The sequence below is a fragment of the Bubalus kerabau genome, chromosome 17, assembly GCF_029407905.1.
Source record: "Bubalus kerabau isolate K-KA32 ecotype Philippines breed swamp buffalo chromosome 17, PCC_UOA_SB_1v2, whole genome shotgun sequence".
Lineage (NCBI taxonomy): Eukaryota > Metazoa > Chordata > Mammalia > Artiodactyla > Bovidae > Bubalus > Bubalus kerabau.
The window spans coordinates 57,993,790-58,017,850 of NC_073640.1; the positions used below are offsets into that span (position 1 = coordinate 57,993,790).

At 53.2% G+C, this 24,061-nt stretch overlaps 1 protein-coding gene across 1 annotated transcript in view; it reads left to right on the forward strand.

Annotated features, from left to right (window-relative positions):
* Positions 1 to 24,061, forward strand: part of BICRA (BRD4 interacting chromatin remodeling complex associated protein) — a 74,947-nt gene that overhangs the window by 39,152 nt on the left and 11,734 nt on the right. Inside the window, exons 2-7 of the mRNA XM_055554215.1 lie at positions 11,787 to 11,887; positions 13,750 to 13,795; positions 13,893 to 13,935; positions 16,064 to 16,129; positions 18,031 to 20,001; positions 20,554 to 20,730. Of these exons, the coding sequence (XP_055410190.1) occupies positions 13,755 to 13,795; positions 13,893 to 13,935; positions 16,064 to 16,129; positions 18,031 to 20,001; positions 20,554 to 20,730 (2,298 nt within the window). The 5' untranslated portion in view covers positions 11,787 to 11,887; positions 13,750 to 13,754. The remainder of the gene's footprint in view (positions 1 to 11,786; positions 11,888 to 13,749; positions 13,796 to 13,892; positions 13,936 to 16,063; positions 16,130 to 18,030; positions 20,002 to 20,553; positions 20,731 to 24,061) is intronic.

Consider the following 24,061-nt stretch of genomic DNA (forward strand, 5'->3'; position numbering starts at 1 on the left):
CAAATCAGCACTCATAATGCTTTCCTGATCGTTTGCAGACACGTGCAGAGCAGATGAAAGTCTTGAGTTGTCCCCGTGTGCCTTTTCCCAGCTGAGATAGACCGTGGCGACACAGTCTTCTTGTTTCAGCTCTTCCGTCGCAGGCAAGTGGCTTTTTCTTGGCCTGTTTAGTGCCACGTTTTTCACATTTGGGGGCTCTTCGTTGGTGATTCATTTCATTGAAATGCCCCAAGCATGGCACTGAAGTGTTGGCTTGTGGTCCTCAGCTCCAGAAGTCTGTGATGTGTCTCAGATGAGCTTCGTTCAGGTGCGAGTTACAGGGCCGCGGGTTATGAGTTCAATGCGAATGAATCAGCAGTATATATTAGATCAGGTGTCTTTAAACAGAAACACTCGTAAAAACAAGGTTATGTATTGATCGGTCGATGAAAATGTTGGGACCAGAGGCTCATAAGAACCTGTATTTCTCTCCGGAGCAATAGTTCCTTGTTCTCGAATTCAGTGTTTGTGGCAACTCTGTAGAACGTAACTATGACAAATAACAAGAATTGATTGTGTAGGCTTTATTATTTTAACACACTAGTTGTGCTTCACTGGGATACAAATTAGATATAATAAAATGTACAAATCTTACCTGCACTGCTTGATGAATTTTGGCAAATATTACCTCGGAAACCATAACCCAGATCTAGCTATAGACCATCTGCGTCATCCCAGATTTCCTTGTGGATCTTCCTGGTCAGTACTTAGCCCGATCCCCTTCATCCCACCCCCTTGAGGCAACTACACCCTGATCTTTTTCCTGTCAGTTTCACTAGAACTAGACTTAAAGAGGATCACACAGTGGGTCGTCTTTTGTGCTTGGCTTCCTTTGCTTCGCATGGTGGATTTGAGATTCATCTATGACCTTGTCTGTATCAGTAGTTTATTCTCTTTCGTTAATAAGCTATATTCCATTGCGTGGTTATAACACAGTTTGTTTATCCAGCTACCAGTCAACAGGCATCTGTGCTGTTTCCAATTTGGGGCTTTTGTTAATAAGGCTGCTAGGAAAATTTTTGTACAAATGTTTTTGTAGACATACTTTTTACATCCACTTAGTCAATGCCTTGGACTGGAATTGCTGGGTTATAGACTAAGTGTTTGTTTAACCTTAGTTAATCAATGCTTTTAATTCTCTTCTGGAGCAAGACATCTAGTGGAAGGCCTTTCCAGGGATATTTGGCAGCCCAGTACTGCCTGGCCACTGGGTCTGTCTCTGATTTGCTTGACCTTTGCCCCTCAGGAGTGCAAAATGGCTGCGCTAGCACCGGCCATTATCACCATGCTTCACATCATCCTTTCAAGCAGGAAGGAGTAGGGACAGGAGTAGGAGTAGGAATAGTAGCCTTCCTAATATAAGGCTTTTTTTAAATCCAAATGTAAAACTCTTTCCCATGTCCATACTTAGCTGCAAATGAGGCTGTGAAAGGAAGTTTCTGGCAAAGGGACAAAAGACCTGCACTCATTGTGAGTCATTCTCTTGGGAAGGTACATTGCTGAATGGAAGCAAGTTCAAGTTCTGTTTACCAAGCTGTGAGACTGAGACTGGCTGTTGCATCCTCCTGAGCCTCGGAGAGGACCCCGTGAGGCCACTTTGTCAGGGGCCTGGACACTGGCCCGAAACTGGTGGCTTGTGTTCTGGGGCAAGAGCCCCAGAAGGAGAACTAAAGACACCCAAGCTTCTAGAGCAGTGGTTCTCCTGGGACCAGCAGCATCAGCATCAGGTGGGAGCTTGTTAGAAATGCAGATTTTCAGTCCCCTGCCCCAGACCTTCAGGTTCTGAAATCCATTTTTTAAAAAATAATTTTACTTATTCATTTGGCCATGCTGGGTCTTCACCGCTGCGTGGGTTTCCTCTAGTTGCGGAGAGCAGGGGCTGCTCTCTAGCTGTGGTGCACCGGCTTCTCACTGTGGCGGCGTCTCTCGTTGCAGAACTCAGCCTTAATCGCTCCGAGACACGTGGGGCCTTCCCGGATCAGGGATCGAACCTGCGTCTCCTGCATTGTCAGGCGGATTCTTTACCACTGAGCCACCAGGGAAGCCCCTCTGAAATGCATTCTTTATTTTAAAAGCCTTCCAGGTGGTTCTGGTGCCTGCCCACGTTTAGGAACAAGTGGTCTAAAGCACGTGTGGATGCTGTAGGGGCTTTTGTTTCCCCTTCACTTCTCTTAGCTCCATTTTGTCCTGAACTTGAAGCCTTCTCTTGTTGCCTGATGCCCTGGGTGACCCTGTGCCCTGTCAAGGTAATAACTGCTTGTGTTCCCTTCACAACCGCCCCCTGCCCCATTGCCCGTTCCATTCCTTCTGAGTTTCCTCTTGTTTTTTACACACTAGTATTAAGAGAAAAAAAAAAAAGGCAAAAACCTTTTCAGATGCCTGATTTTCTTGGCAGGCCTGCAGCTATATAGCTGCATTCAGAACAGTGGTGAATAGCAAAAGGAAAAAGAAAGAATGTACAAAACACTTCTAGTGTGTAACTACCTGTGTAAACGAGGCTTTTAGGAGCTAGACACCAGTCACTTTATGAGCAATCCAAGTTTTATAGGGCACGCTTTTATGTTGTTAAACTCATTCAGTGATTTGAGAACTCTAAAGGTCACTGAAAATAAAGCTGGTGTCGACTTTAATTGCTCTCCAAATAGCTTTCTTTCTCTCCCCCCAAAAGGGTGGGAGTGGGTGAGGAATTAACATTTCCCCTCCCTGTTTTTCTTTTCTGGCTTTGAAATTGACACGGCATGCCCGTGGCTACATATCTGCGGCCCAGTTTACTCTTACTAGGTCTTTGCACGGAATTGCAAAAGGTCTCTTCTGGGAGGGCACAGTCCCTAAGAGTCTCCCTTGAGTGAATTAGGATAAGTGAGTCTTTTCTCCAAGTGTGGATGTAGCTCTCCTCTGAGTCTCGCTGCTGTGAGCAGATTTCTGCTGGATTTCAGGCCCCACTTGTACCCATGCCGGATTCCTTTGTGCAGTGAACAGCCTGCGCAACTGTACGTGGTGGTTGGTGCATATATATCCTGTGCCTAGCACAGATGACAAGCATCTATCTTACAACAAGTTAGAATAACAGAAATTTATTCTCACAGTTCTGGAGGGCAGATGTTCAAAATCAAGGTATTGGCATGCTCTCTCTGAAGGCGCTGGGGAAGAATCCTTTGTCTTTTCCTGTTTCTGGTGGCTCTGGGTGGTCTGGGGCTTGAGGCTGCATCACTCTAATCTCTACATTCTCTTTTTGTATCTTCTGTCTGTTAAAAGGTCATTGGTCGGGAATTCCCTGATGAGTCAGTAATTAGGACTCTGTGCTTCCACATCAGGGGCCACAGGTTCAGTCCCTGGTCAGGGAACTAAGATCCTGAATGCTGCGTGATGTGGCCAAAAATAGTCTTTGGTTGTTGGATTCAGGGCTCATAGATAATTTAGGATAATCTCATCTTGAGATCCTTCACTGAGTTACAGAGCCTTTTCTTCCCAAATCAAGAAGGCCGCCTTCACAGATTTGGGGTCGTGGACGTATCTTTTTAGAGGGCCCACCATGCAGTGCACTACAGATGCCTTAGAAATGCATCCTAAGGAATTCTCTGGCGGTTCAGTGGTTAGGACTCTTGCACTCTTGCTGCTGAGGGCCTGGGTTCCATCCCAGGTCGGGGAACTAAAACATCTTACAAGCCGTGTGGCATGGTCAGGAAAAAAAAAAAAAAGCATCCTAAGAACATGACTTCTCGGCATCGTGGTATGTTGAGTCCACCGTGGGATGCCCGTCGGGGAATCACCCAGTCTGTGTATGTGGCCCAGGTGTGGGGAAAGTGCTATGATTTCTGTGTAGCGTTTCAGGAAAGTGTCCGGGAAGAGCACCCGAGTGGGTGCCTGGAGGAAGGTGGGGGGCCTATGAAGACATTGCAGGAAGTACACCCATGGCAGGGTGGACAGGGGATAGCCAGCCAGGCAGCCACCACTGTGTAGTTCCCATGATCTCGGGATCCTGTCAGCCTGGATTCGAATCCCAGCTCTGCCATCCTGCTACCTGGGCGATCCTTGGGCAAGTTACCTAGTCCTTTTCGCAGCCTCAGTTTCCTCAGCTGTGAAATGGGTACGAGAACACTGGCACCTGCCATGTTGGATTGTTGTTGAGGCTGCAGTGAGGTGAGATGAAGCACTGAGAACAGCACCTGGACTGCGGTGAACCCTGGGCAAACCTTGGTCATGGTGACGAAGAGGACGACAGAGCAGGAAGTGGTGGTGACCGAGGGCAGAGGGCACAGACTTGCACCACCTCAAACGCCTGAACTGCCAGACTCCAGCCAGCTGAGCAAGTTTCCTTAGCGGTGAGATGGGGGCTGGCATGCGTGAGCAGAGGCCAGTGAGACCCTAGCCAGTAGTAGGAGGCAGGTTGGCATCTTTACCTGTGGCCTTGCCTCTGTGAAGGTATATCTCTGTCCACAGCTGTATCTCAGCACCCAGCCCGGACCAGGAATACAGGAGGTGCTGAGTGACACTTGCCCATCAGCGGGTGAATGGCTGGATGCAGCAGTGGTGATATTTAAAATTCATGACAAGCAGCATGGATACCAGTCAGGCAGTGTCCAGCATGGTGCCAAGGGAGGGACCTGCAGGCTCCCTGCTGTGCTGGGCCATGGGGGTATCTCAGGTGGTTCTGAGCAGCCAGGTGAGGTTCTGGGGGTTGGGGCAGCATTTAGTTACCAAGCAGTAAGGAAGTGCTTGAATATTTTAAAAACAGAGCAGCCAGTTGTTACCCTGCATGTTAAAGCAGGCTGGTTGGATGGACAGATGGAAAGAGAGACAATGAGACTTAGATCTGGGCAGGAATAGTGGTCTTTTAAAGGAGGAGATAGAGCGGAGAGATTTGGGAGGCGGAATGGATAAGACTTGGGTGAGTCAGAGGTATGAGGTCATGGCTGTTCCTTTATCTCTAGAGAGGGCTGTATCAGTTAGCTGCTGCCACGTAACAAACAACCCCCAATCTTTAGAGGTTGTTAGTGCTGTTTAACAAATTATCCCAAAGCTTAAGGGAAAAATTGTATTGTGCCCATGAGTTTTATGCGCCAGGAATTTGACATAGTGAGTCTCTGCTCCAAGACGTCTAAGTTCTTAGCTGAGACGACCTAAAGGCTAGGGGCTGAAGGCTTATTCACACACATGCTTAGCACCTGGGCTGGGATGACTGGAAAATATGACTGTCAACCAGAACACCTACTTGTGGTCTCTCTGTGCGCCTAGCTTAGGCCTCCCCATAGCATGGCCTCCCCAAAGCGGCCAGAATTCCATTAAGGTGGCTTAGGGCGTCTAGGGTAAATGTCCTGATGGACACAGCAGAAACTGAATTGGCTTTAAGAAGTCACATAGTGGCGCTTCTGTTTCACTGTCCTGGTTGAAGTAGTCACAAACTTTGCTTAATTCAAGGGGACTAACACTGTGGAAGATCATGGGGGATTGGAGACATTACTGCAGCCATCTTTGAAAAGCACGATATGCCACAGTAGGTCAAAACAAAACCGTGATCCTAATGGTTGGAAGTTGGCCTGGGCACCTCATTACTTCTCTCTTACTTCGCTGTGGTCAGCTGTAGGTCAGCTAGGTGGTTCTGCTTCGACAGCTTGGCTGCCTGTGAACTGGAATGATGGCGGTGATGGCATTTGTCTCTTGTCCTCCAGAAGGCAAACCTGGACTTCTTTACACGTCAGCTGGGCAAAGAATAGGCTCAGAAACACACACTGTCACTTCCGCTACATCCTGTTGGCCAAGGGCAAGTCAAAAGGCCAACCCAAGTTCAAGGATTGGTTAATAGACTCCCATCTCTTGATAGGAGGCCCTGGCAAGACCAGGAGGAGAAAAGTTTCTGGCTGCTTTTGCAGTCGAGCACAGTAGTCTTTTTTTTCAGATCTCCTTATCATCAGCCCTCTGCCATTTTGCTGGGCCTCTCTTCTCAGTGGATTCAGAGTACAGTTTGACTCATGGAAGGCTGCGAGAGTCTTTGTGATGGGTTGCAAAGATACCTAGAAGTACTAACTCATTTGTGTCAGATTGTGTTTGCAAACAATGGAATCTTAATAGTGGCTTAAGCTGTAAAGATTAAGACGTCTAGAGGCAGGCAAGCCTTGAGGAGTTTTTAAAAACCTAGTCTTTTTCTCTCATCAGTTATTCTCTATAGGTAGGCTTATCAGCCTCAGGTTTATTGCCTCATGGCAGCAAAATGGCTGCCACAGCTCCAGTCTTCTCAACTATATTCAAAATGAGAAATGACTTTCTCCCTAGAGAAGCTCTATCTTTATATTCTGGAAGAAAAACTTTCTCAAATTCTGTCTTCCCCGAAAGACTCATTGAGCAGAACCCAATTCTATACACTTTGCTTTTTACTTATTTGCAAAACTGTGACTACTTTGGCTGCAAGGAAGCCTTGGAAAGTGAATGTCTGATAAAGGGATAGCAGCTGTTTTGGCCACAACCTACAGTAGGAAATATGTACACACACACATACACACACACACACATACACATAACTGAAACCAGTGTCCATGGAAACCCTGTGTGATGCCTTTTAATGTTTTCTATTCTATCCCAAGCCATTTGATCCTATACTCTTTAACTTAAAAGCAATCCCTGGTCACAACCTGCTATTTGGATTTCACAACCCTCAAAGGCGTGACCCGTAGTTTGAAAAAGACTGACTCAGAACAGCCTTTGTTTACATCTTGGAGTTGGCAAGTGTTACCCCGAGATCGGGCTTCCGTGAGCAAGACAAGGAGGGCTGGGGAAATGGTGTTTGGAAAAGCAACAGCTAGACTTTGCCATATCCTCTTCTCTGCCTATCACTTCCCATCAGCAAATGATAGGGTTCCGCTGACTTTCTTTTTTATGACTTGCAAATAACCTGAGGGTTAGTAGCATTCCTATCAGGAAATTAAAATAAGCCTGTTTATGGAGCTTCACGGGGACTTTGAATTCTGTGTCCTTCTCAGCACCCTGGCTTCAGCACAACTCCTGATGACAACGCAAAACTCTGAAGGCATTCCAAGTGCCGGAGGAATTCACACGATTTTCTGGAAGGACACTTTGTCATTGTTGCGTCATGGCTGTTCTCTTGAGCTGGTTGTGGTTTTGCAGGCCTGGCTTCTCATGCTTTTTATAGCCCGATGCTGGAGAATGAAGTTCTTTGGAATCACAGGGCCTGGGTTCAGAGACTGGTCCCATGGTGTGATTTGGGGCAAGTGTCCTGGCCCCTGTGAGCCTCAGTTTCCTGTGCTGTGAAATGGGAAACATTCCTCCTGTCTCCCTGGATTCTGGGAGGAGTTGCTATGGAGTTGGCACAGGGCCTGATACTGAGGAAGCGCTGGGGTAGGCGAGTGCTCTTCTAAGATGTATCAGTCAGCTTCGACTGAATGATGTGCAGTAACAAGTGAGCCCCAGATCTCAGTGGCTGACAGCAGCAAATGCTCCTCTCTCGCTCATGTGTCCAAGCTTCGAGGGTTGGCTGTGGCCCTATCCATGTGTCCACATCATGCTGGGACTTGAGTGGAACCATACAATGGCTTTTCAAGCTTCTGCTCTGCAGGGGCGGAAGACGTCCTCTCGTGCGGATATTTTGGGTTTGCAGCTTTGCATGCTGATTGTGTGTCCCCTGCCCCAGTCTCCCGATCATTTTTTTTTTTTCCAAAAGCTTTTTGAGTATGTATGTGACATTGGGCATCCAGTGTCATCCCTGGTTGAGAACCACTAAGCATCATCTTCCCCAAGGTCAAGGGCTGGAGGATCTCATTGCTCATTACAGGATCCTCAGTTCTCCCCGACACAGAACGGACAATGAATAAACGCCCTTTTCGCCAGGCTGCTCTTTAAACGAATGAGTGGGTTTGTTTTAACCCTCCCTGCAAATTCATTCATTCATCCCGCAAATAATTTAGTGAGCTCCTTCCATGTGCTGTGTCCTGTGTGGACTCTGAGCGTTCCACAAGGAACAAAACAGACAAAAATCCCTGTAGTTGGAGGGTTGACATTTTCGCAGGGGAGACTGACAGTGAACAGTCAGAGACTCGCACGATTTTTGATGCTCAAGTATTTTCAAAGTAAACATTTTTCATTGTGGACAATTGCAAATGTGCACAAAGCAGAGAGGACAGTAAAACTTGAACCGCATCAACCAATGCTTTACCAATCTTCGGTTTTCCACCACTCTGACAGACCAGCCCTGTCCAAGGGGGCTTCCTGCCACCACGGGAATGTTCTAGATCTGTGCTGTTCCACGTGGTAGCCACTAGCCACGTGTGGCTGTTGAGCCCACGAAATGTGGCGGGGGTGACCGCGAACTCAGTGTTTTAATTTCCTTTACACTTTTAATGTGAATCTGTTTTATTGAAAACTTTCATATTCCTGGTTGTCCCCTCTTTTTCCCATCCTTTTATTGTGGTTAAAACACACATAACAAAACTGACCATCGCAGCCATACCTAAGTGTACAGATCAGCGACCTTAAGTGCGTGTGCATGGTGGTGCAACCATCACCCCCACCCTTCTCTCAAACTTGCTGTATCTTGCAGAACTGAAACGGGATACCCACTAAACAAGAATTCCTCGTTTCTCTCCACCCCACCCCCCAACCCCTGGCAAACTGCATTCTACTTCCTGTCTCTCCATCATGAGTGGAATAAGATGGTACCCTTGTCTTTTTGTCACTGGCTGACGTCACTCGGCACAGAGTCATCCATGCCGTCCCTTCAGCCTTTCCTCCCTGAATAATAATTCTGTTGTAAACAGATAACCGCGATTGGCTTATCCATTCATCTGTTGACGGACACCTGGGTTGTTGTACCTCTTGGCTCTTGCAAATCATGAACAGGGCTGCGTAAATATGCCCTTCCAGACCCCACTTTCAATTCTTTTGTGTTATATATATCCAGAAGTGGGCTTGCTGGGTCATATGCTAATTCTATTTTTAATTTTTTGAGGAACCACCAAAGTGTTTTCCACAGCAGCTGCATCATTTTACATTCCCACCAACAGGGCGCAAGGGTTCCAGTTTCTCCAGGTCCTCAGCGACACTTGTTAATTTTTGAATTTTTGCTGCTGCTGCTAAGTCACGTTAGTCTTGTCCGACTCTGTGTGACCCCATAGACGGCAGCCTATCAGGCTCCGCCTGGGATTCTCCAGGCAAGAATACTGGAGTGGGTTGCCATTTAATAGGAGTGAGGCAGCATCTGTGGTTTCGATGCTGCTGCTGCTGCTAAGTCGCTTCAGTTGTATCCGACTCTGTGCGACCCCATAGACGGCAGCCCACCAGGCTCCGCCGTCCCTGGGATTCTCTAGGCAAGATCACTGGAGTGGGTTGCCATTTCCTTCTCCAGTGCAGGAAAGTGAAAAGTGAAAGTGAAGTCGCTCAGTCGTGTCTGACCCTCAGTGACCCCACAGACTGCAGCCCACCAGCTCCTCCGTCCATGGGGTTTTCCAGGCAAGAGTACTGGAGTGGGGTGCCATCGCCTTCTCCGGTGGTTTCGATAGCATTGCCCTAATGTTTGGTGGTGGCGATCATCTTTTCGTGTGCTTATGGCCATTTGTATGTCGTCTTGGGACAAATACCTACTCCAGTCCTTTGCCATAATTTCATTTCAGCAGCTTGAACTTAAATGTATGTAGCCACGCGTGGCTAAGTGGGTACTGTTTTGAACCGCATCGGACAATATGCCTCTGAACTCACACAGCTGGGTTATTCTGAACTTAAGTCACAGTTGTTTTATCATGTCACCTCTACGTATTTTAGGATGTATTTCTGAAAGGTAAACACTCTAAATGAAACAAAAGAATATGATGCCATTGTTACACACCTAGAATCCATTCCTTCTTTCCTTTCCTTCCTTCCTTCGCTGGGTCTTCATTGCTGCCAGGGGGCTACTCTAGTTGCGGTGTGTGGGCTTCTCATTGTGGAGCACGGGCTCTAGAGAAGGCTGCAGTACTGAGTTGCAGCTTGCAGTCTCTAGAGCCCAGGCTCAGTAGTCGCAGGGGTGTGCTGGGTTTTCCTGGATCGGGGATCGAACCCACGTCTCCTGCACTGGCCAGCGGGTTCTTTACCACTGAGCCACCAGGGAAGCCCTGAGCTATAAATGTTTAAACCCGCATATAACTGACGCCCCATCGCAGTGAGGATCTGTCCTCTGCCCGGAAAGCCCCCCTCACCCATTGAGCAGCCGTCACCATCAAAATGAAAACGCAGGGATGACAGATTCTCACAGCCTGGCGCCTCCTGCTGGACATTCACCCGCAGGTCCCACTTGGAGGGCTCCGTTCGGGAAATACCCGCCTCCTGGCTCTCCTTCTGGTCCAAGGTTTACAGAACCTGGGCCACACCCGAAGCTCGGGGCAGGGAGGAGGTGGGTGGGGACCCACGTGGAGCTGGCGGCTCTCACGAAGCCACTACGGGCGCTTAGGATCACTTCCGGGCCAGGGCAGTGCCCCTGCAGCCTAGATGGGCCAGGACTCCATGTTCCAGGGTCCTGTGACAGAGGCTTTCTAGACCTTTCCGGGGGTCTGGGACTCGCCATCAAAAGGAGCAGCAGCTCCCGTCCCTCCTCTCTCTCCCATCCGCTCGCCCTTATCGCGTCTTTGGATCTGAACTATCCCAGGCATTCACAAAATGCTAACAAAGGCTTGACACCCAGCTTTGTCTTATCTTGACACTGTGGCCATGTTTGCTTCACATTTTGAAGAGAAACACCACGATGAGAGGGCTGTCTGTGGGACTGTGGTTAAGGGCGGGGACTCTGCAGTCAGCCTGCCTTGGCTCAGATCCCAGCCTGGCCGCTGACCACTGGAGGCACGTGGGGGTGGCGTATGCCATTCGGAGTCTCGCCATCCTCATCTGCAGAATGGGGCTAAGCAGAGCACCCGCCTCGTAGGGAGTCCAAGATGGTGACACAGGCGAAACACGCAGAGCACTTAAATCATCCCCGTCATCACGTCAGGTCAACCCTCGGTGTTCGTGAATTCCGTATTTGTGAATCCACCCACCCACTGACATCAATAAGCCCCCAGATCAGTATGGGGCTTTCCCAGTCACGTGCAGAGTCGTGAAGTGTTTGAGTCTCAGAGCACATCCCCCAGCGGAGGTGGAACACTGTGACCCTCTGCCTTCTCAGTTCAGCTGTCAACAAGCATCCTCCTTAGGGCCCTGTTGTTTTGCACTTCTGTGCTTTTGGTGAGTGGTTTTGCTGTTAAACACGGCCCCTCCCGCACAGAGGTGCAAGGCCCCCCAGTGCGCGTAAGGGCAGGAAGGCTGCAGTGAGCTCTGTGGAGAAAGCACGTGCGGAGGTGAGCAGTTACACCTGAGTTACAGCGCTGTTGGCCACAAGCCCAGTGTGAGCGACTCACCGATTTATATTCAACAAGGCGTCTTTAAACAGAAACACACATAACCAAGGCGGTGTGTTGTTGGGTTGATGAGAATGGGGCCAGAGGCTGGCAGGAAGCCTACCCTGTATTTCCTCAGGGCCGATGGCTCAGAAGTACCGGTGGAGTATGCCGTACGGTGTTGCGTGGTGTTGCGTGCTATTGCGTGATGTGTGCATATGTACATACGCAGTGCAGGTAGACACACGGCAGTGTTGCCTGCACTTACCACGTGTGTGATCATGTGCAACGTTTCCTCTGGTTGTACTCTTGGGTTTGACCTCTCCTCTCTCTGGCTACATCTTTCTCCTTTTCACTGACGGTCCCACTCACAGCCTCTCTCTCCCTCTCTCTCCACAGCTGGCCCCCGAAAGGACACTCCCCAAGTCCCCAGCTGGGGGCCCCGCGTAGACCTGGAGTGGACACCCCCTCCTTCCCTTCATGATTCGTTTGTAGCGCAGGTAACCAGCCAAGCGTCAGCTCATTGCCGGAGGGCCCACCTCCTCCATCCACCTGCCTGGAAGGGACGGTCCTCCTTGACTTAGCCGCAACCTTCAGCACCCCCCATTCCAACCTGGGGCCCCGGGGTCATTTGGGCCAGCCCCCTGCCTCCTCACCATCTACAGGCAAGGCAGGATCTCCCTCCCACATCCCCCTCTTCTCCACGTGCTCTGCAGATCTTGCCAGGTTGCTCCCCGGCCAGGCCTTGCCCACTGTGGGCTGGTTGGGAAGGGCAGGGGCTCGTAGCCCGCGGAGCTGGTGACTTGGGAAGAAGGAAGCGTGGGTGGGGGCGGGGATGTGAAGCCAGAGAGGGTATGTTGTCACCAACGCCCGGGGCAGCCAGAGTCTTGGAAGGGAAAGGCCTCTCTGGGGTCGGTGCCCAGGGCTAGCTCTGGAGGGGAGGGCGATAGGCGTGTGAGGCCCTGAAGATGGGCGTTTCTGTTCTAGACTGGCCTTGTAACCTGGGGCCCGTGAAGTGTGTACATGTGTGCATATGTGTGTGCACACGTGTAACATTTCTGGCCCACATGCGTGTTTCTGGCCAGAGGGTGTTTTTGCTTTCATCAGAACCTCCAAAGCACAGTTCAGAGAAGACCCTGAACTAGCGATGCGGGATTCCTCCTGCGGCTATGTCACAGAGCCGTTGAGGTTACTGGGGGTTGGGGTGGCGATTGGGAAGTTTAGAGGATACTGTCGGAGTGACCCAGCTGAGGGCACAAGTGAGATTTTGTGTGTTTTGAGGTAGCGGGAGGGGTAGATCCTCCTCAGTGAGTTCAGGACCACTCCTGCTCTCCCTACCAAAAAAAAAAAAAAAAAGAAAGTAAGAAGTCCATGGCTCTGAGCTGGGGTTGTGTGTGATTTCTCGTTGGGAGGGAAGGATGTGTGGGCAGATGGAAGGATGGATCAGTTGGATGTGTTTGGAAGACAGGAGAGATGGACCATGAGGCGGAAGTTTGGCAAGATGGGTGCTTGGAAGCCTGGTGGGATGTTTGGAGCAGTGGGAGGTTGGGTGAGGGGTGGGGGTGGGCGGATGGGCAGACACAGAGAACTTGTTTTCTCGCTATAGAATGGGACACACAGCACCCTTCCCCATGGGGATTAACATTAGTAAAACGCATGGGACAGTGCCTGGCGGGCACGCGATAAGCACGGGCCAGATGTTAGCCGTCCTCATCCTCATCACTCTGACGGGCTCGGCTCAGCTCCGGCGGCTGCCCTGACGCCAAGCGCCTACCCTCCGGGTCCTTCTCCCTCTCTTTCCCTCCGTGAGAACCGCGCTGCATGTGTCTTCCACGGGGGCCCAGAACCTGGGCCCCTTCTTGCCTTCCCCCCAACCTGGTCACGTGTAGGACAAACCCCCCCACGCCCCCTCTGGGCCAGCCCTGCCCTCAGGAGGCAGAGCACAGGCTCCAGGGGCCAGACCTCTGCTAGCCGGGAGACGGAGAGCCACGGCCTCTGCCCTTGCATTAACTCCTCTGCGAAGCTGGGGGGCGGCAAGACCCACCTCGAGGGATTCCCTGGGGATTAATCGCGTTAGCGTGTGTGAAGCACTTAGCACGGGGCCCGCACGTGATCAGGGCTCACTTAGTCAGGACTGACGTCATCGTCATTGTCACCGGATGCTGGGGGACAGAGGGAGGAGGAAAAGGCAGCCGTGTCTCTCTGGTCAGAGCCGCTGGTGGGGAGGGCCCTGCCTTGCACCCCCCACCCGTGCCCACAGACTCCAGGGGTCTGGGCCCCCAGGGAATGGTCCTTGCGGGGAGGGTCCTGGCCCGCTGCCGCTGTCTAACCTGTCGCCCTCTTCCCGCCCCACCCTGTCCAGTGGCGATGGATGATGAGGATGGGAGATGCTTACTAGACGTGATTTGGTGAGTAGTGGGCTTCCCATCCCCACCTCCCCTCTCACTCTCCCTCCCCTCCCCTGTCCCTCATCTCCTCAAGTGTCTCTCCCCTTCTCTCTTTCAGTGACCCTCAGGCCCTCAACGACTTCTTACATGGATCCGAGAAGGTGAGTGCTGGGCAGGGCGAGGCGTCCCCCAGGGCAGCAGGGTGCTGTGAGTCAAGCCCCCCACCACCACCACACTGAGTAGACATCTGCCTTCCAGGAGCCAGGCCCCAAGCTCACGGCGAAGAGGGAAAGAGACGGCAAATCCCTGCCCTCACGCCATACACATTTCCTGGGTAAACAAGCAACCAGTGACTAATAAAGGCAGTGGTGGAAAGCACCACGCCGGGCAGCAGAAGAAATAGCAACATCACTTTTGCACCACAAAAGAGGATCCGAAGAAAATGAATGGGAGGCGGGGGGCGAGGGCAGGGGCTCCTTTCGCTGCAGTGGGCAGAGGGTGAACATTGAGGGTGAACCTGAAGGACCAAAGGGAGGTGCCCACTGTGCACTGACCAGGGGGAGAGCGGGTGGGAAGGCGGCAAAGTCTGACCCGTTCTAGGAACAGAAAGGAGGCCAGTGGGGCCAGGAAGAAAGGTAGACTAATAGGAGGGGGGACTGGGGTGGACAAAAATCCCCAGGTCATGCAGAGCCTAGAGGAGCTTGACTGGGGAGCTTGGACTTTATTCTGAATGTGACAGGCAGCTCCAACAGGTTATTAAGCAGCCACATGGCATATTCTGTTTGCACTCCAGAGAGGGGAACAAAGCGGGGAAGAGGGGACGTCTGTTGAGCCACAAGGGGTTGTATCAGTTACCTACGGCTGCATAACAAGTTATCCCAACACATTGTGGCTTCTAATGACTTCTAATAACATTTGTTAGAGCTCTCAGTTTCTGGGGATTGGGAATGGGCGAGCAGTCTAGCTGGGGGTCTATCTTGGAGTCTCCCCTGAGTAGCATTCAGGATGTTGGTTGGATCCGTTGTCATCTGAGGGCTTGCCTGGGGCTGGGGGGGCCTGCTTCCACAGTGAGGGACTCACTCCTGTGGCTGTTGGCTGGAGGCCTCGGCTCCTCTCCACGTGGGCCTCTCCAGAGGATTGCTTGAGCATCCTCATGACGTGGCAGCTGGTTTGCCCAAGCAAGTGACCCAAGGGAGAGAGCTAGGAGGAAGCTGAGTGCCTCTTATGACCTAGTCTCCGAAGTCACACTGCATTCACTGGAAGCGAGTCACCATGCCCACCCACACTCAGGGAGGGAAAAGAGCTCCACTCCTCAAGGGCATGTATCAAATAATTTGTGGAGCAGGGGCAAGTGCGATGGGAGGATGGCGGCCTGAGCCCCAAGGCAGGTGGTGCAGGAGGTGGCAGGTGCTGACTTTGGGGTTGGCCTGGAAGGCAGTGTCACTTGGCTTGAGGGTGGATTAGATGGTGAAGTAGTGTCCAGACTGCCTCCTGGACTTGACCTGAGCAACCAAATGGGTTGTGCCATTCCCTGAGACTGGGAGTTTGGGGCAGATCCCAGAAGTCTGAGGGCAGCTGTTGGATATATTGAATTGCCCAAAAAAAGTTGGTTTGGGTGTTTCTGTAAAATGTGATGATAAAACCCAAATGAACTTTTTGGCCTACCCCATACCAGTCTAGGGTTCTAAAAGAGGATCAGCTAGAAACTGGGGAACTCGGCTGTGGACAGACAGTGGGCGCTTAAGGCCTGTTCTCGGCATTGATGATAACTCCTGGAATGAGACCAGTCGCTGCCCTCCCAGACATGGGAGCAGCTCACACATCCGGTGCCCGGGGAGCACGGCTGTGCAGAGGAAGGGCTGATTTCATAGGAAGGGACAGACGGGCACCTGTGGGGAGGAGGAGGCACGCGTCTGGAGGAGGAGGCACGTGTGACAGGCCCTGCAGGGTGTGTTACCAAAGAGGCAGAGGGTAAAGGGGTGCTGCTTGGGTGAAGGTGCAGAGGCAGGATTCTAGAGAGTTCCAGGCAGGCATGTTGGGGAGCCTCGGATGCGGTGCTGGGGGCTCCTTAGGATTTAAACTTGCAGCCAAGCCCCTTTCTTTGGGGCCTCTTTTCTGGAGGTTGAGTTTCCTGTACCCCTCGAGCCTCCCCCACCCCCTGCACCCCCCCCCCAACCTCGTCTTTGTCTTTGTGCCCATGTAACCTGAAATTGGTTTTTGTTCTAGCGTGTGGGCCGGCCCACTGCCCAGCTGACCATTGACCTTGGGTGGGGGCGGGTCTTGTTGCAGCTCGACAGTGATGACCTCCTGGATAATCCTGGGGAGGCCCAAAGTGCCTTCTATGAAGGTCCTGGGGTAAGTGGCTGCGGGGGCTCGGGGAGGGCGGTGGGCAGAACGCCCATGGAGCAGCCAGTGGGGGAGGGTTGGAGGGCGTCTCACATTCCCTGAGGCACTTTGCTCTGGGGGTGGGAGGCTGGGGCGTGGTCACTGAGAGCAGAGTGGGGTGCAGGTGAGGCCAAGGCTGCCAGATACCTCCCCTACCCCCAGGCTGTGCCTCAGAGAAGGAGGTGCGGTTCTGGGGTTCCTGGCCTTAGGGATCAGCTGCTAGAGCGCTGGCATGGAGGCTGAGGCTGGCTCCTGAGGAATGGGGATGGGGGCGTCTTGGGGGTCCTGTCCTGGCTCAGCGGTGGCTAGAAGGTGACCTGGGGAAGAGGATCCACTGATACAGACCTCCGTCTCCGCCTGGAAAATAAGAGCAGGGATGATGAGCAAAGCCCAAAGCAGGGAATGCAGTGGGCCTTCTACATTATTGAGCACCTCCTGCGTGCCAGGCCCGTCCCTCCTCTTCCCCTTCTGTGGCCTCTCCCTTCCCCTCTTCTCTCCCTACCCTGCCCCCTCCTTGTTCCTCCTCCCTCCCCCTCCTTCGTCTTCGTAACTGTCATTTACAGAACACTTATCATATGCTAGACCCTTTACGGTAATTTTCATTTAATCCTCACAACCACCATAATAACACATTCCAAATAATTGATCCGGCGTAATATACATGCCTAAATCCAGAACCCAGCAAATAATAGTACTTTCGTGTTATTACACTTATAGATCGGTTAGAGTATGCGCTATTCTTATCCATGCCGCCCTGTCTTAATTTAACTTGTAAGGACCCCATCAGGTTCTTAGCACCTCACGTGCATGATGTCAGTAAATGTCATAACCGTCCTAGGAGGCAGGTTTGGTTATAGCCATTTAGCAGTTAGGAGCTCAGAACCCCCTGGTCTTTGGTTGGGGGCTGAGCCTTGTCTCACCAGGCAATGTCCCCTGCCTGGCAGCGGGATGACCCCCTCCCAGTCTAGGGGGCAGGGAGGGAGCAGTGCCCACCTCCCTGGGCTGTTACTGACAGCAGCGACCTAGACAGTAACAGTAATGCCAGCAGCAGTGATGATGGTGTTTCTCGGGTGCCAGGTACTGCTCTGAGCGTCCACGTGGAATGAACTCAGAATCTTTTTAACAACAGTTTTGACCCATTATCAGTGGGTATGCCATGCTGCTAGCATACTCATTACTTAACGGAATATTTGCTCGAAAATGCATACATGTATTGATTGTACATTCGTGACCTGGATCACCATCCAGAAAGCACTTAAGAAACCTCAAACTCACAGTGCGCTTGGCACTGGGTAAGGCTGCTGCTGCTCCTGCACTTAACAGAACCATGATCTTTGATCCAAAACCTTTGGGGCCAGGCTTGTGGGATTCAGGGTTTTTCAGATGCTGGAAAGGCAATGCTGACTACATGTGTGCTGCATGTAACGTAACACACTCACTTTTCTGTGGTCACATTGAAGGCGAGTCCTGTTACATGGCTGAAGAACGCCTTTCTCTCTGAGCATCAGTTGCATTCCAGTCAGGGCTTTCCAGCCTAAAGTTCTCAAAACATTCGTGGTTTTCAGAGCCTTTGGGGTTTTGGAATTGCAGATAAGCATCATGGGCCTGTATGGCTGTTTAGAAAATGGTTTTTGTTACATTCTGCTGATGTGCACAGATGGGGGGAAAAACAGGCCGGATTAAACCAGCCCTGGGGTGCCCAGCTCAGCCCTGGCGAAGCTGGGATTTGAACCCGGGTCCAGCCACTTCTTGTAGAAGGTTCTTTCTCTCCCTGCTGCCCTGACATCAGGTACCCTTGGCTTCAGCCGTGTTCTGGGCCCAGCCCCTTGCTAACCTGGGCTCTCTCCTCCCCTACCTTCCCCGGCCTCCAGCTCCACGTGCAAGAAGCCTCTGGCAACCACTTGAACCCAGAGCCTAGCCAGCCGGCCCCCAGCGTGGACCTCGACTTCTTGGAAGATGACATCCTGGACTCGCCCGCGGCCGGGGGTGGCGGCGGGGGCGCGGGGGGCGCCGACCAGCCCTGCGACATTCTCCAGCAGAGCCTCCAGGAGGCCAACATCACCGAGCAGACACTCGAGGCTGAGGCCGAGCTGGACCTGGGTCCCTTCCAGCTGCCCACCCTGCAGCCCGCGGACGGTGGGGCTGGCCCGGCGGGGGCCGGAGGGGCTGCTGCCGTGGCCACGGGACCCCAGGCGCTCTTCTCAGGGGGCGCCGACCTGCTGGGGCTGCAGGCCCCGCCCACCGTGCTGACCCACCAGGCCCTGGTGCCGCCCCAGGATGTGGTCAGCAAAGCCTTGAGCGTCCAGCCCTTCCTGCAGCCTGTGGGCCTGGGCAACGTGACTCTGCAGCCCATCCCGGGCCTTCAGGGCCTGCCAAATGGCAGCCCCGGGGGTGCCGCAGCAGCCACGCTCGGCCTGGCCCCCATCCAGGTGGTGGGCCAGCCCGTCATGGCACTCAACCCACCCACCTCCCAGCTCCTGGCCAAGCAGGTGCCCGTCAGCGGCTACCTGGCCTCAGCAGCCGGCCCTTCGGAGCCAGTGACCCTGGCATCGGCTGGTGTCTCACCCCAGGGGGCCGGCCTGGTCCTCCAGAAGAACCTCCCCGCCGCCGTGGCCACCACGCTCAATGGGAACTCAGTGTTCGGAGGGGCGGGAGCCGCCCCGGCGGCGGCCAGTGGGGCGCCCTCAGGACAGCCGCTGGCGGTGGCTCCCGGCCTGGGCACGTCGCCGCTGGTTCAAGCGCCCAACGTCATTCTGCACCGCACGCCCACGCCCATCCAGCCCAAGCCTGCCGGCGTGCTGCCCCCCAAGCTCTACCAGCTGACTCCCAAGCCGTTCGCCCCCGCGGGCGCCACGCTCACCATCCAGGGCGAGGCCGGGGGCCTCCAGCAGCCACCCAAGGCTCCCCAGAACCTGACTTTCATGGCGGCGGGCAAGGCCGGCCAGAACGTGGTGCTGTCGGGCTTCCCGGCGCCCGCCCTGCAGGCCAACGTCTTCAAGCCGCCTCCGGCCACCACCACGGGGGCAGCCCCCCCACAGCCCCCTGGGACCCTGAGCAAGCCCATGAGCGTGCATCTCCTGAACCAAGGCAGCAGCATCGTCATCCCCGCCCAGCACATGCTTCCGGGCCAGAACCAGTTCCTGCTGCCTGGCACGTCGGCGGTCCAGCTCCCCCAGCCACTCTCAGCCCTGCCAGCCAACGTGGGCGGGCAGATCCTGGCAGCCGCGGCCCCCCACGCGGGCGGACAGCTCATCGCCAACCCCATCCTCACCAACCAGAACCTGGCGGGCCCACTGAGCCTGGGCCCCGTGCTGGCCCCCCACTCGGGGGCCCACAGCGCTGCCCACATTCTCTCGGCTGCCCCCATCCAGGTGGGCCAGCCGGCACTCTTCCAGATGCCTGTGTCGCTGGCCACCGGCAGCCTGCCCACACAGAGCCAGCCGGCCGCCGCCGGGCCGGCCGCCACCACTGTCCTCCAGGGGGTCACCCTGCCCCCCAGTGCCGTGGCCATGCTCAACACCCCCGATGGTCTGGTGCAACCCGGCACCCCCGCCGCTGGTGGGGAGGCTACGCCTGTCCTCACGGTGCAGACAGCGCCCCAGGCGCCCCCCACGGTCAGCACCCCACTGCCTCTGGGCCTCCAGCAGCCGCAGCAGCAACAGCAGCCGCCGCCGCCACCACAGGCCCCCACCCCACAGGCTGCCGCCCCAGCTCAGGCCACCACCCCACAGCCCAGCCCCGGCCTGGCATCCAGCCCGGAGAAGATTGTCCTGGGGCAGCCACCCTCTGCTGCCCCCACGGCCGTCCTCACTCAGGACTCCCTGCAGATGTTTCTGCCCCAGGTAACCAAGGCCGCCAGGGCAGGGGAAGGGGCCTATGTGGAGAGGGGGCCCAGAGCTGGAACCGGATGCGGTTGAAGCAGCAAGTGGGTGGGCGGTGCCCAGGGGCCAGGAAGGGTGCCCAGAGCTGCCACCCCTGCCCCAGGTCACCGAGGAGGTGGTCCCGGGGCGACAGGGCCCAGCTGACTGACACCAGGACAGACAGACAAGGGGAGGGACAGAGAGACAGGCGGCCCTCTTGCTGGAGGGTTGGAGAAGGGTCCAAGAGAGAGAGTGGGCGAGACACAGACAGACAGACAGACGGGGCGGGAGAGATGGATGCTGGGGTGGAGCCGGAAGATGACTCATGGAACCAAGGGGACTGAGCTACCCCAGGTCAAGCCCCCTGGACCCTGGGGCTCCCAATCCCCTGACTTCGGCGTCTAGCCTCTGGGTGTCCTCTAACTGGTTCCCACCACCCCCTTCTCCGGAGCACCGTGGGGTCAGGGAGTTGGGATGTAGAGGCCTCGGGTCTGTGGGGGTGGCCTCTGACCCTCTGTGGGCTGCCCGTTGCAGGAGAGGAGCCAGCAGCCCCTCTCCACAGAGGGCCCCCACCTCTCCGTGCCCGCCTCGGTCATAGTCAGCGCCCCGCCTCCCGCCCAAGACCCAGCCCCGACCACCCCTGTCGCCAAAGGAGCTGGCCTTGGCCCTCAGGCCCCCGACAGCCAGGCCTCCCCGGCGCCGGCCCCCCAGGTAGACGAACCCCAGCAGCCTCTGTCCCAGCGCAGACCAGCCCTGCCCCTCGCCCCTCCTCCCCACCCTCTCCACGCGCTCTCTGGCTGCCCTGCCTGCCTCTCTGTCTCGCTGGCTTGGGAAGCGGTGCTCTCCTTGGCTCCCCAGATGCTTCCTGAGGGTCTCCTGATGGCCGTGGATGCTTGAGACCACACTCTAGTCAGGGACACATAGTTAGGTCCTAGAATGATCATTTTCCTGTCTGGATAAGTATCTCACATTTCAAGGAAGACACCAAGAGGTCTAGATCCGAGCCTGGCTTTCCCTCCCCAAGGGGGTTTCTTCCACTCCTTTCCTACGAAGGGGCAAACAAAAAGACAACAGGGTTCTTTTCCTTCCATTTTTACGAAAATGAAAGCAATACTCTACATGCATTCTGCACCTTTTATCATTTAGAGGTTCATCTTGGAGACTGTACTCCATTCTTTTACATGATTGCATAGTACTCCATTGTGTGGGGGTGCCCTTTATGTAACCAGATATTGTTGTCAGGAATTTAGGTCACTTTTGGTCTTTAGCTGTCGGATGAGCAAGGCTGCAAAGTACAACTCTGTACATATGTCTCTTTGTTGGATTAATTCTAAAAGGACATCGCTAGGTCTGAGAGCATATGCATTTATAATTGTGACAGATACTGCCAAACTGCTCCCTGTAGAGTATAAATTGGTTTAATGGATTATCTGTGGTTGATCAGTATATGATCTCTGGTTGTTTGCCCCCACCCTCAAGTGATACTGAATTTGGCCACTTGGGTAAGTGAAAAACAGTATCTTGTTCTGTTTTAATTTGTATTTCTTTTACTGTAAATGAGGCTGGGCAGGTTTTTATAGATTCAGAGTTATTTGTGTTTTCTGTGGAATTATCTGTTCATACACTTGGCCATTTTCCAATTTGAGTTGCTGGTCATTTTCTTGTTGGTTTGTAGAAACTCTTTACATATGAGAGAAATAGACTTTGTCTCATTTGAGTCATTAGCACATCAGCATATGAGAGGTTAGGATGGGCCCCTTTTATTCTGGAGGGACAGATGTTGCACTTGTTCAAAAAGGATCCATGGGTAGGTAGATTAGGACAGGCAGAAAGAGGAGGAAATAAGATGAGCGAGGGCCAGGCAGGCAGAACATCAGCTGGACTTTGCCCGTCAATAGCCATGATTTCACTCTCAGGCTCTGCTACTCACCGTGTGACTGGAAGCAACCAGCTTCTTCATTCCATCAATTGTTGTTTAGGGAAAAGAGAGCGCTAAGTATGTGCCAGGCCTTGTGCTAACCCTGGGCAAGTCCCTGTAACTGCTGAACCTCAGTTTCCTCATCTGGAAGATGGGGATAGTAGTTTCTTTATATGTCTACTAGGACAAGTAACTGAGTTGCTATGTGCTTTGCACAGAGTAAGCAGTCCAAAAATATTTGCTATTGTTATTATTACTTGGGGACTTCCTAGGTGGCTCAGTGGTAAAGAACCTGCCTGCCACTGCGGGAGAGGCGAGTTCGATCCCTAGGTCAGGAAGAGCCTCTGAAGAAGGAAATGGCAACCAACTCCAAAACCAATTCTTGTCTGGGAAATCCCGTGGATAGAGAGGAACCTTGGCAGGCTTCGGTCCATGGGGATCACAAAAGAGTTGGACGTGGCTTAGCGACTCAACAACAAATGATTGTTTTAGCTGTTGTGTTTGTGGCATCAAGTGTGGGTCAGTCCAGAGGGACAGGGGGCCAAGATTTCCTCTGGTCATCTCTATACAGGAAGGAAGGACAGGGGCTAGGGGCCACCTGGACTGTGAGAGACTCAGGTTGAAAGCACTGTTTCTAGGGTGGTCAGACGTGGGCCTGGGTCCCTGGGGCAAGGGCAGTCCCCTCTCCGAGCCTTCCATCCTCAGCTGGAGCTTGGGGCTGGTAGGAGCCCTTCTGAGTGCTGTGGTTGAGAGCGGGGCAAGGCACGTATGTGATCTACCACTTCAGTGCCACACGCCCGCAGGTGCTTGTCTGGACTCGCGCCTCGGGTGACCAACAGTACCAAGATGGAGCCTCCCCCAGGCCCCTTAACCTCCCTGGGCCTCAACTTCCTGACCTGACAAGTGGGTATGAGGGCAATGGCTGTTGGGAGGAATAAATGAATTAGTGTATGTGACGTGCTTCAACAGGACCGACATGTCGAAAGTCCAGGAGCGTGAGAGAGAAGCCCGGCGAGTTTTCCCTGAAGGGCCAGTAGTAACGTTTTGGGCTTTGCGAGACTGTCACTGTAGCCTACAAATGGCTCTGGATAAATGAATGAGCGTGGGTGCGCTCCCATAAAGCCTTACTTATGCACACTGAAATCTGAATCTCCTATCAGTGTCCCGAGTCAAAGAATATTCTTCTTCTGACTTCTTTTCAACCATTTAAAAGCATAAAAACTATTCTTAGCTTGTGGGCTGTCCAAAATGGTCGGGCCAAGCGGGCGGCAGGCCACATTTGGCTTCTGGGCCTTAGTCTGCCAGACCTTTTGAGATCTTTATTTTATTATTATATAGATGTGCAAGACTTCACTTATTCAGTCCCCTATTGGTGAACACTTAAGGTATCCAGTCCCATGGAATCGCTAACGAACATTCCCATACATCTTCTCATACCGGGCTTTGCACGTGCATGAGAATGCCCACAGGGTGAATGTCTAGAAATAGAATTGCTGCATCAGAGGGTATCCAGTCAGCCCTCCAAATCTGCAGATTCTGATCTGCTGGATTCAACCACCAGTGGATGGAAAATATTCGGAGAAAAATATTCCAGAAAGTTCCAAAAAGCACCATGTGAATATGCAGACAACTACTTCCATAGCATTGAATTGTGCGTGTGTGCATGCATGCTAAGTCGCGTCAGTCGTGTCTGACTCTTTGCGACCCCATAGACTGTAGCCCGCCAGGCTCCTCTGTCCATGGGATTCTTCAGGCAAGAATACTGGAGTAGGTAGCCATGCCCTCCTCCAGGGGATCTTCCCAACCCAGGGACTGAATGCACGTCACTTATGTTTCTGGCATGGGCAGGTGGGTTCTTTACCACTAGCGCCATTTATTAGGTATCGTAGGTAATCTGCTGCTGCTGCTAAGTCGCTTCAGTCGTGTCCAACTCTGTGCGACCCCATAGATGGCAGCCCACCAGGCTCCCCCGTCCCTGGGATTCTCCAGGCAAGAACACTGGAGTGGGTTGCCATTTCCTTCTCCAATGCATGAAAGTGAAAAGTGAAAGTGAAGTCGCTCAGTCGTGTCCGACTCTTCACGACCCCATGGACTGCAGCCTACCAGTCTCCTCCATCCATGAGA